The sequence below is a fragment of the Cynocephalus volans genome, chromosome 17 (assembly GCF_027409185.1).
Source record: "Cynocephalus volans isolate mCynVol1 chromosome 17, mCynVol1.pri, whole genome shotgun sequence".
NCBI lineage: Eukaryota > Metazoa > Chordata > Mammalia > Dermoptera > Cynocephalidae > Cynocephalus > Cynocephalus volans.
Window position 1 is genome coordinate 585,057 of NC_084476.1, and position 12,978 is coordinate 598,034.

The 12,978-nt window shown below is 55.6% G+C and overlaps 1 protein-coding gene across 2 annotated transcripts in view; it reads right to left on the bottom strand.

The window, feature by feature from the left end:
• CACNA1B (calcium voltage-gated channel subunit alpha1 B) overlaps positions 1-12,978 on the bottom strand; it is a 195,330-nt gene that overhangs the window by 113,076 nt on the left and 69,276 nt on the right. For both annotated transcript variants that reach the window (XM_063081919.1, XM_063081920.1), the window contains exon 11: positions 7,751-7,960. In XM_063081919.1, coding sequence (XP_062937989.1) covers positions 7,751-7,960 — 210 coding nt within the window. The remainder of the gene's footprint in view (positions 1-7,750; positions 7,961-12,978) is intronic.

Sequence of the window (12,978 nt, forward strand, 5' to 3'; positions counted from 1 at the left end):
CCAAGCATATGACCTAACATGGCATGACTTACATGTTGTCCAGACTACAACCCTCACAGCAGAGGAAAGGGAACACATCCAGGCTGCTGCCCGAGAACACGCAGCTCAGGTCCATTTAACTGACCCAACCATGCCAATAGGGGCTCAGGTGGTTCCTGCTGCAGACCCTGGGGGGGACTATCAGAGTGGCCAAGATGGCCACTGACGCCACGACCGCATGGTTCAGTGCCTCATCACCGGAATGCGGGCAGCTGCTAATAAGGCTGTCAGTTATGACAAACTGCAGGAAATCACCCAAAATCCGGACACAAATCCCACTGTTTGTCTTAATAGACTCACTGGGGTCCTACTCCAGTATACCCGCCTACACCCCTCCACCCCAGCAGGAGCCACTGTCCTGCCCACACATTTCATCTACCAGTCAGCCCCCAATATTCACAAAAAAATGAAAAAGGCTGAGCCGGGCCCTCAAACTCCCATTCCCGACCTGGTGAGACTGGCATTTAAAGTTTTTAATGCCCGGGAGGAAACGGCCGAACTTAAACATCAAGCCCAGGTCCAGCAGAAGGTCCAACTCCAAACCCAAGCCTTGGTAACAGCCCTGCGGCCAGCTGGCTCCAGGAGCCCATGGAAAGGGGTAACCCAGCGCACCCCCCCAGGGGCCTGCTTCAGGTGTGGCACTGACGGACACTGGGCCCACCAATGTCCAAATCCCAGGGTACCAACACACCCATGTCCTCAATGTCAGAGGAGGGGCCACTGGAGGTCTGACTGCCCCAGCATCGGAGGGTCCCTGGTGCCTCCATGCAGAGGAAACTCCGAGCCAGTAAGTCCCGCCTTCCAGCTCCTTGGCCTGGATGACGACTGACGGGGCCCAGACTCAGAATCCCCTCTCACCCACGCCGAGCCCAGGGTCATGCTCCAGGTAGCAGGTAAGTCCATTTCCTTCCTGTTGGACACGGGAGCTACCTACTCTGTTCTGCCTTCCTACTTGGGCACGAGCTTCCCCTGCCCAGTGGTGGTCATGGGAATTGATGGCACCTCTTCTAATCCACGGACCACCCCACCCCTTTCCTGTAGCCTGGATGGGTTTCCCTTCTCTCATTCTTTCCTAATAATCTCCTCCTGCCCCATCCCCCTCGTCAGCCGGGATATCCTTCACAAGCTCCAGGCCACCATTCGTCTTTCCCCGTCACCCACTGTTTCCACCCACCTGATTTTGGCCCTAGTTTCACCCGACCTTTCCCAACCGCCCCACTTCCCATTGTCGGTGGACCCCCAGGTTCTAAGCCAATAGTAGCTTCTCACTGTTCCCCAGCAAAAATACAATTAAAAGATCAAACCACCTTTCCTTCCTGTCCTCAATTCCCCATTTCAGAAACCCACCAACGAGGACTCAAACCCATCACAGATCGGCTCCGCCGGCAGGGACTCCTTATACCCATTAGCTCCCCCTTCAACACCCCCATCCTCCCTGTAAAAAAGCCCACCAGAGCCTACCGCCTAGTGCAGGATTTAAGACTTATTAATGACGCCATCGTCCCACTCCATCCAGTTGTTTCCAACCCATATACCCTGCTCTCCAGTGTTCCCCCTACCACTTCCCACTTTTCCATTTTGAACCTCAAAGATGCTTTCTTCTCTGTCCCCCTTCATCCAGACTCTTATTTCCTTTTGCCTTCACTTGAGAGGACCCTGCCACACATACTTTGCAACAACTTACCTGGACTGTTTTGCCACAAGGCTTTAGAGATAGTCCCCACCTTTTTGGCCAGACTTTAGCCAAAGATCTTAATCTTTGCACTCTAAAGTACAGCACCCTCCTCCAATATGTGGACGACCTCCTTCTTTGCAGTCCCTCATGATCCTCTTCCCAAGAGGATAATGCCACCCTTCTCAATTTCCTTGGGTCTAGGGGTTATCGGGTCACTCCTTCCAAGGCTCAACTTTGCACCCCCACAGTTACTTACCTAGGCATATCCCTAACCCCCACTTCCAAGTCCCTTACAGGGGACAGTATCCACCTCCTCTGGGCTCTCCAACCTCCCCAGAGTGCCGATGACATCCTCTCCTTTCTGGGCCTTGCGGGTTTCTTCCGACAGTGGATCCCCAACTTCACCCTCCTAGTGTGACCCCTATACAAGGCAGCTAAGGACACCCCGCACAGACCATTAACTGACCCCACCACTGTTAAACACCTTTTCTCTAGGCTACAGGATTGTCTCACGGCAGGACCCACTCTGGATCTCCCGGATCCTTCAAAGCCCTTTCATCTATTTATGGATGAGCATTCTGGCTTGGCTACTGGCCTCCTGGCCCAGCCTGCACGACCAGCCTATTGGGCAGTGGCATACCTATCAAAACAGCTAGATGTCATGGTCCAGGGATGGCAGCCATGTCTCAGGGCATTAGCAGCTGCTGCCTCCCTGACCAAGGAAGCTCTCAAGCTTACTTTGGGCCAACCTCTCACTATCTTTTCCTCCCATTACTTGGGGGACCTGCTCAGCCACAAATCCCTCGCCCATTTGACTCCTTCCAGAATCAAACTGTACCACCTCCTTTTTGTTGAAAATCCCCCGATTTCTTTATCCACCTCCCCCCCGCTTAAACCCCACGACCCTTCTGCCTACTCCTGACCCTTTACATTCCTGTCCTCAACTTTTAGAGGACTTTATTCCCTCACATCCAGGGCTCTCTGACCAGCCCCTATCTAATCCTGACCGTGTGCTTTTCAGAGATGGTAGTTTTTTCATTGCCCCGGATGGCCAAAGGCATGCAGCTTCTGCTGTCATTACTCTAGACGCCACCTTAGAGGCTGTGCCCCTTCCCCTCGGAACAACCTCTCAAAAGGCGGATCTGATAGCCCTCACTCAGGCCCTCCACCTGTCCAAGGGACAACGGGTCACTGTATACACAGATTCCAGGTATGCTTTCCTCATCACCCATACTCATTCTGTCCTCTAGCAAGAATGAGGATTCCTCACTTCTAAAGGGACCCCAATAATCAGTGGGCCCCTCATCTCAAAGCTACTTGAGGCCCTTAGCCTCCCAACTGAGGTGGCTATCGTTCACTGCTGTGGCCGCCAGTCCTCTAAAGACCCTATATCTAAGGGCAATGACAAAGCCGATTCCACAGCCCAGGCTACGGCTCTAGGCTCCACCCCAGCTCCTCTCCTTTTCCTCAACACACCCTGTTCCCCCTCATATACCAAAGAAGAAACTCAGACCCTCAAACGTTGGGGGGAATTATCAGGGACAAGGGTTGGGCTTTTATCCAAAATAAGGTCGTCCTCCCGGGCCACCTAGCCCGCAGCATCATTACAGATGTCCGCCAATCCCTCCACACTGGCCCAAAAGCTTTATATCGGTTCCTAGAGCCCCTTGTCCATAACCCACACCTCTGAAAGCTCATTGAGGAGGTTCATCAGTCTTGCAATACCTGTTCTGCTGTTCACTCTCAAGGGGGAATTCGCAGGGTAGGACATAACCATCAACTCCGAGGCCATCAACCGGGGGAGGACTGGCAGCTTGATTTCACCCACATGCCACGTCACAAAACCTATCCTTACTTACTAACTTTGGTGGACACCTTTACAGGATGGATGAGGCTTACCCCACAGCTCGAGAAACAGCAGATGTGGTGGCCACTGTATTCATTGAACATATATCATCCCAAGGTTTGGCCTCCCATGGACCCGACAATCTGACAATGGCCCAGCCTTCACCTCCAGTGTCACCCAGCAGGTCTGCAAAAGTCTGAACGTCACCTGGAAACTCCACATCCCTTACCAGCCCCAATCCTTGGGTAAGGTTGAGTGAGCCAATGGCCTCCTCAAGGAACATCTTACTAAACTTTCCCTCGAGATCCACTTATCTTGGCCAACCCTCCTCCCGTTGGCACTTACAAAGCTTAGGGCCACCCCTAGGGGACCATCAGGCCTCAGCCCTTTTGAGCTCCTCTACGGATGGCCCTTCCTGCTGACCCACAACTTTCCAACCTCACCCCCTCCCCTTTTATCCTACCTACCCTACCTAACCCTTTTAAGGGTCCTTTTCTGGGTCCATGCTGACTCTGTTACCCCCACCCCCGAGGACCCCACCGCGGATACTCCCCAGGCTTTAACCCCAGAGGATAGCATCTTACTGAAAGAACTACATCCGAAAACCCTACAGCCCAGGTGGACGGCACAGCCCTTGGGGCCTACCCGGGTTCAGCTCTCACGTCACCATTCTCCTGACTCTGTCTCGTAGTCCCACCGCTGCTGATTCAGGATACAGATGGAGATTTTAGTTAACAGAAACCTGGACAACCAATCATCAAACCCATGCCAGACTTATTTCTACCACCGATTGCCAACCGCAGGGATGCCAGGCCTCAGTTACTTTCTCTATCCCCGTTTTTAACTCTGCCCTGCGAGGAAGCTCAAACCCCACTATCTGTTTTGTTTATGACCACACACATTACAACTGCCGCACTTACTGGGTTCAACTAACAGCAGTTGCCCTTATCATTATTGTATACTGCACACCACCCAGTTAGATACTGCAGGCACCAAACAGGCCCAATACCGCCTCACCTCTAATGGAAAAAACACTTATTACTTAACCCAGACCCCTGGGACGACCGCTGGGCCACTAGAGTCGATGCCAAACTGTACGGCTGGCCCTTCCAGTTTTACCCCGCTGCTTCCCTTAACATGAACAGGGCCCACACACGGGCCATCCCTCAGGTCTTTCCTGTTCTCAGTGACCAGACTAGTGTTATCCAGGCACAGGAGCAGCTCCTCCAAGAACACCTGCAGATCGGCTCCCATCTAGGTCATGAATGAGCCTTCTCCTGGGTAAAACTCATTTGGCAGGGCGCCACCATCGCCAGCCTCTCCGGCATGGGTAACTTGTCCCACTGCTTTCTGTGTGCTGCCTTAGGTAAGTCCCCATTGATGGCTGTCCCCCTTCCTGGCCAACTTAGTCTATCCACCCCTGCTCCAACTCCTCAGGGGTTTTGCCCTTTCTCCAAAACACTGCCTTGTTACTAACCCCCAAGTTCCAATATTGCCCTTCTGCTACTTTTCTCCAATTCCTCTCTTTGCAATACAACCCAACCAAGGCCACCAGCCAACACGCCCCCGTTGGAGGTTTCTTTTGGTGCAATGGCACCCTCTCCAAGTCTCTCAACACCTCTGCCTCCCTCCTCTGCCTGCCTGTTTCATTGGTCCCCCAGCTTACCATTTATAGCCAGGCCAAAATTATTGCCCTAGTTAATCCCCCAGAAAAACAAAAACGTACAGCTTTTCTCCCCCTAGCCCTTGGGGTCTCCCTGACCTCCTCCCTGTTGGCCACAGGGCTGGGCACAGGGACACTTACTTACTCTGTAGACTCCACCAGAGACCTTTCCAAAAGGCTCTGGGTGGCTATCAAGGCCTCAGAGGAGTCTCTGGCCTCCCTGCAGCACCAGATCACCTCAGCAGCCCAGGTAGCCCTCCAAAGCCGACGCACCCTGGACCCCTCACTGCAGACAGCGGCGGCGCCTGCACGTTCCTCAACGAGGAACGCTGTCGCTACATCAACGCAACAGGTGTGGTCGAAACCAACCTCCACACTCGCCAAAGTCCGTGAGTCCCTTCAGACCCGGTACTGCCCGGGAGACCCCACCTCACATCGGTGGTGGCAAAGCCACTAACCACACGGCCCCCCCCACTAAGCCCCCTCCTGATCCTCGGGCTCCTGCTGACCGCGGCCGTGTCTCCTTCCCTTCATTCACGAACAAACTCGAGAGGTGTCTCGGGCACCGTCAAGCAGCTCCTGCCCCACGCCTCCCACGCCCACTTCCGACAGCCCCACGATGCCCCGCATTCAGCAGGAAGTAGCCAGATCCGAGCCGCTGCCCTACAACAAAAACAGGTCGGAATGGTGGGCCAGCGGGATCAGGAGGACCGGAAAGCGGCAACCAAGTGGCAATGGAGCCTCCAACGTGTGACTCCCCGCCACCTGGACCCGCCGCGGGGTAACGGCCCAGGGCCACATCACCCCCGACAGGTGGGAACTGGAAACCGAGCCCCGCTCAATTCCACACCATGTATGGGCAAAAAACCCACCAGCAGCCTCCCTGTAAATACCCGCTCGTGTCCACCCTGGGCGCGCCTTCCCCGGCCTCACTCCCTTGCAGGCCGCGGGACCTTGCCCGGGAGCGCCCCCATTAAAGCCCGCCTCGAACCCACTGCCGGGCTCCCCTTGTTACTCACCACCTCCGATTTGAACCGGACACCACCCAACCCCCAAGGGTGGGGAATCTGTGGCCTGAGGACTCAAGGGAGACACGGGACTTAGTCTCGAGCAAAGTCCCAAGATACCAAACTGCTGGCCCAAGACACACAGATCAGGGGCCGGAGCAGGCAGCTCGAGGCACAGGGACTGCTCCTCCCCTGTGCCCCCGGGGACCTGAGCCAGGCTGTCTGCTGGAAGCTCCCTGGCTCCTGCTTCTGCTGCCTCTTCACCCCACCCGAGTCATGCGAGTAACAGATTCACTATAAAAACTTGGGACACTGCAGCCTAGAATCCCGTCCCCAACACAGCCTCCTGCCCCTATGTTTTCAGGTGACCTGTGGCCCTGGCCCTCCTGCTGTGGAGCTGTCAGTCTGCAGTGCACAAACACACTTCAGGAGCTGAGCAAGCTCAGAGGTCCGCAGAAGGGGAGCGTGGCCAGCCCACTGGGGCCCTGGTGAGGCCACTATCACAGCAAAACACGCTGACAGCCGGCCAGGACTAGGAGCCAGGAAGGTTCTTCTCTGGAGTCAGGAAAGGCTCTCCCGGGTGCCTTGGGTGGCTCTTGCCACACAGGGCCCCCATGGGAGCCCAAAGCAGACCCTGTCCCCCAGATCAGCTGCAGACACCAAGCAGGGTGAGTGCAGCTGACCCCTGGGGAATGCAAAGGCCAAATCACTTATGCGGGACAGAAAACATTCGTGGATTCTTTGTTTTTAATCCTCTTTGTGAGGTCCAACGACAGACCAAGACTGTACGTTCCACACGACCCGCAGAGTCCTAGGAGATGAAGGACAGTCCCTGGTGAAGCCCCAACCACCCGGTTATCTTCCTCTTTGCCTCCGCTGAACTGTAGACAGGGCCAAGACAAGTCACCACTCAGATCCCTGTGACCTGTCCCGAGGCTCATGGACGCAGGATTGCAGGTCGGCTGTGGTCACGGATGGTCCTGGACACACCCAGATGCAACCAATTGTAAAGAAAAACAAAAACGACCAGGAAAGCCCTGGGAGAGTGCTAGAAGCCAAGGCTCTTTCTCTTCAGGAATCCAGGGCAGGAGCAGCAGCCCTCGTGGCAGAAAGAGGCATGGAGCTAAGTCCCCTGGTCTGTGGGTCTGAGGTCCTCACCGGGAGGACAGGGGTCCATCTGGGCTGGCCTGCTCTTGTCATCCCACACACTTCCTCCCCTGAGCTCCCAGGACCCCTCAACTCACTTCATGCTACACTGACAGATACGGATCTACCCGGGTCAGCTGGGCCTCCTGAACCCGGGCCGAGGTCCACAGGGCCTGGGCCACCCTCAGGCCCTGGACACAGCCCAGGCCCCCAGAAGAGCCCCACGGGGACTGACCAGGTCTGTGGGCACTTTGGGAAGCATGGGGTCCCACCCAGGGTGTCCCAAGGCAGAAAGGGGCACGGGCCAGGGTTTCCAGGCTGCAGAGCAGAGGTGGTGGAGTGGGGCGGGGGAGGCCTGGGCTCGCGGTACGTACACAGCGCCGTGGTGAGCCGCTGCGGCTGGTTGTGGTGCACCATGGCCACGCACAGCGTGTTCAGGGCCACCACGCACAGCACCACCCAGTAGAAGCTCTGCGCCTTCACCATGCGCCGGACGAAGAACCGGAACAGCTTCTCCTTCCTCCGGAAGTATGACGAGCTCTCTGCCTTTCCACTCTTGAGGCTGGCGCGGGCAAAGGGGGATCCTGGGGGGACAGGGGGCTTTCTGAGGGCGCAGGGAGCAGAGGGCCTCCAGGACACAAGCCCACCCCACCCTCGGACACTCCCCCATGGATGCACCCCCAGCCCTGGACACACCCTCAGGGACACTTGCCTGCAGCACAGCCAGTCACAGGCAATTGTGCCCATCACCCCTGCTACCCCGTGCAGTGGGTTCTGGCTCCACCTCCATGTCACGGATGAGGGAACCAAAGGCCTTAGTGGTCTCCATGGTGACTGGGTGCCAGATGGGAGTGCTGGACTGGAAATGGATGACCCGTCCTCACTGTCTCCGGTCCCCAGCACCTCAGCCACCTTCCAGGAGCACAGTCTTGATGCTCCCAAGCCACTCCGAGCTTTGTCCCAAAGATATAAGTCTGACCGAGTCAGTGCCTTCACAATGCCTCCTCCTCAGGGTGACCTGGGGAGTCCCATGGCATCCGCCCACCCTCCCTCGCTGACACAGGGTCAGCAACCATTGCCACCAGTCTGTGAAGCTGTTTCCCTAGAACGCGGCCAAGCTCGTTCATCTGTGCGCACTCCGTGCCCACTGTCCTGCTACAAAGCCCACAACACTCAGTCTCTGGAAAGTGCCAGCTTGGCACTGACCTGACCCTGCTTCTCACCCCACACACCACCCAGACCAAGCGCCTTCTCTGGCCTCCGTGCACACACCGCTTCTGCCCTGCCCAGCCCTTCACATGGTCTCCCGGGCGGGAAGTGTCCCCTCAGGCTCCTTTCCAGGCCAGCTCCTTCTCAGCTTCAGGCCTTGGCTTCAATGTCACTTACACAGAGCACTCTGCTAGGGGCACTTCACTTAAAATCGGGTCCTCAGCCCACCCCCCAACAATAATCATAACCTCATCACCATCTGTCACTGTGTTTGTTGATCTGCTCTGCGCCCAGCTCCCAGACCAGGTGATAAACTCCGTGAAGACAGGAGCTGTTCTGTCTTCTTTAGCACTGAGCCCCTCACACTGAGAGCAGCCAAAAATGCTTGACGAATGAGTGAGAGGTCTTCATGGGAGCGTGGAGGTGCCGGGTATGCATGTATCTGCACAGGACCAGGCCGCATCCATGTCTATGAGACATCCCTGTATCTCTGCAGGACTGCACACCTGTGCCTGTGTAAGAGTTTCTCTAGGTTGTATGATAAGGACCTGGGCATGTGTGTCCCTCTCTGAGTGTGTCCTTGGAGAGAGGGCACAGCTGTGCCCCCACCATGGGTCTCTCAGTGGGCTTTGAACCTCTGGGCTTGGGCATGAGGCCCATGTGTAGGGATGTGGAGTGTGTGTGAGCATGTATGTTATGTGCACTTTTTGCATGTTTGCACACATAGGCATGCATGTGCACACCCAGGCTCTCAGTGGCACACTAACAGCATCATCAGGCTGGTGTCCTCTTGGATTCACTGGGATGAAGACAGGTCCCTGAGGCCTTTGGAGGGACTGGTCTTCAAGCTGAGCAGCTGCATCAGACAGACAGGGAGACGCTGCCACACACAGCCCCAGGGCCCAACGGGGGTCCAAAGAAGAGCATCTGTCAGCCAGTGGATGATGTCGCAGGGCCTACTAGCAAATTTATGGCACTCTGGACACCACACCCACCCACACCCATGGATGACTGCATCACAGCCCTCCTTCCCACTAAGCAGGGACATAGACTCACAGTCCATGTCTAGACACCACTCAGGCAGCCCTGCCAATTAGTCAGAGCTGGATCACACAGCGAAACCTCTTGGCCAGCCCTGCTGAAGGCTGAGAACTACCAGTACCACTGTCAGGCACACCCCCTATCTCCCAAGTGACAGCAGGTGAGGCAGGAAGGGAGGCAAGCACGCAGTGCACATCCAGAGCCGTGCACACACCTGCTGATGGGGCAGGGAGGGAGGCACCCGTGCAATGCACACCCAGAGCCGTGCACACACCTGCCGATGGGGCAGGGAGGGAGGCACCCGTGCAATGCACACCCAGAGCCGTGTGCAGACACACAGAGTGGGGCAGGGAGGAAGGACTGGAGGGAGACACGCATGCAGAGCCACGCAGACCCGTGGAGTGATCCCACACACTGACACAGTCACTTAGAAACATCAGCATCACACACACACAAGCTCAGCAGCATACATCAGCCCTGACCATGCTCACTCTTGAAGACCAAGCCAGAAGCTCGCACAGACATGCTCCTCGGCACACATACCAGCACACACCCATGGACACACACAGGGCCACTCTGGGAAGAAGGGTAAAGAGGACATGTGACTCACGTAAGCCGTATGTGCACAAACACATGGCCAGTGAGATAAGCAGCCAGTTCTCCCAGGGAGACTCCATGACTGTCCCCAGCTGGCTCACTGGCCATGCAGGTGAGAGCCAGTCAGCCCTGCAGAGAGAAAGGCCTCACAGATGCTGACTTTCACAACTGTCCGTGTGACCACACGACACACACACAGCCGCACACAGCCTCACCTGTCACAGGTGCAACCACAAAATCGCACCAACAGCCATACTTGCACAAAACCACACTTTCCCCATGTGGTCCTTAAAGCCCCACCAACTCCTAGCTGCAAACATGCACTCCGAGGGATGCCAGGGGGGCTGAAGCCCTGGGACTCCAGCTCCTCAGGCCCTGGAGGAGGGCTGGGCGCTTCCACTCACAGCGCAGGGCAGCAGCCCAGCAGCACCATGGACAGAGACTTGCCAGCCTCCTCAGCCCACTCAGGAAACAGGGACAGCCAGGCCAACATTTCAGCAGAGCACCCAGGGCCTCTGGGGCATTCTGGGCCCTGGATCTCTGGAGGCAGGAGCGTAGGTCGCCGAGGACAGCAATTCCCAGCAACAGCTGCCCTGTGCTCACATCTGCTCTGGACAGTGGCTTCAGACCAGCTCTCTGGTAAAAGCTACAGTCCATGTAGAAATTTACTGTGGATTCTGCAGTCAGTGTAGAAACATGTCACGTCCAGAATCACAGCTTCGGGTGGGGGAACCATGAGAGACTGGGACTACTTCTTCTCAGCTTTCTGCATTTTCCAGATTTAGCTTAATCAGCATATAGTCTTCATAATGAAAAAGCTTATTTCAATAAAAAAAAAATGCATCATCAGGCGAGGGGAAAATCAGGAATTAAATTAACCTACGAATGAGAATGGAGTTGAGTATTAGTGAGAAGGATGTGCGGCTGCATCGGGTGTTTGGATTTATCCGTGCCGTGACCTGAGGAGGGCTCACTGGTAAACAGAACGTCTTCGCTAGTCCTGGTTAATACCATTTGTTAAACAAACGTGTGCAGACTGTTGGTGCCAGGCCCTGAACAGGGCACAGACAACACAGGATGACGAGGACCCCGTCCCTCAACGACCCTTCCTACGGCCGGTGAGGGGACAGAAAAGAAAGTGTGAGTTTCCTTCTGGCTTAGCTGTTGCACTCACCTGAGCGGAGTGACAAACTGATGTGGGGCTAAGGAACAAGCAGATATAGACCCAAGATGTCATCACCCTTGTCCTAGGGGCGTGGCCCTGCACATGTCACATAGTCTGGACATTCCTCACTTGAACATAGAGCACAGGTGACCCGTGCCCCACAGCGTTGTGCGGCATTAAGTGGAACAACGCACAGCCTAGCACATCAGGGCTCGACCAACAGCTTGATGAGTGCAGAGTAAATGTAGGGAGGACAATGGCTACGTGCAAGTCCAGGGCCAGGGACACAGCCCGACCTCAGCAGCGAGGGGGGCCGCGGGGTGCTGGGAACCTGGAACTATCCCAAGCCCCAATCCAGCCCTGAACCAACAACTGCTGAGCACTGTGGGACCTGAGTGCAAGTGAACGCCTAGGCTCTGCTGGGGACCGTGAACCTGGAACTATCCCAAGCCCCAATCCAGCCCTGAACCAACAACTGCTGAGCACTGTGGGACCTGAGTGCAAGTGAACGCCTAGGCTCTGCTGGGGACCCAGGAGTAAAAGTCAACAAAGTTCCAAGGATTCAGGTAGAACACCAAACAAATCAAAATAAAACAAAACAGAGAGAGAGAGAGAGAGAAACTTTTCAGAGAAAAAACAAAATTCCTTTCTGATACCACTAAGCAGGTGAAAGGAGGGGAAACTCACTCTTGAAACCCAAACTGGCAGCTGGAAGTGAAGCCCAAGCAATATCCCCAACACCGAGGGACAACGTAAGCAGGGAAGTCACGAGGAGAGGGTGAGAGACCGACAGGAGCAACGCACAGCTGTCACACAAGAGGCAGGAGCTCCAGGGCGCAGAGAACAAGTAAAGGAGATGCAATAGTTAGACAAGTGCAAGAAAACGTTCCTCACCGAAGGCAGGCCCGAGCCCGCACTAGACAAGCAGAGAACGGGTTCCTGACAAAGGACAGGAACCCGACCCTGTCCTGAGCTTCGGCTGCAACAGGGAACCAGAAGACACAGAAAACGTCCGCAGCAGCCGAGGTGTCATTCGCTGGTGAGAACCAAGGAGGGATACTTGGATGAACGCGAGAACTGGAGGTCTGCCACCTACGTGCCCCGTCTGAGGGGAAATTAACCAGCCGGCAGAGCAGAGGTGAAACCGAGGAACAGTCCTGTGGGGAGCAATGACTGGAGAGGAGAGAAAATCTTAAAGGAAACCTGAGTGGGCAAGGGTGGGCCTCCGGGAGTGTGGACGGAAGGGCCGAGCCGGCGCCTGAGCCCCGGCAGGTGCAGGCAACTGGAGGGACTGATACGTCCACAACTAAAAGCACTCCACAGTCTCAAGCCAGGAGTGGGAATGGAGGAGAGGGGGCAATACTGTGATGGTCACGTCTTTTGGGGTTTGGGTACGGGGCAGAATAAAGGGAAGTCGAGCAATTTAGTGATGGAAATAATGCACCTTGATGGTAAAGAAACAAACTGAAATAGTAAAGAGGTATGTTTCTAATGATGAGAGCAGGGAAGGGAAGATAATATGTGGAACAGATGAACTGGGGACTGGAAAGTAACAAGTCAGAGAGGAACGACAGATGGCGACTTCACCAA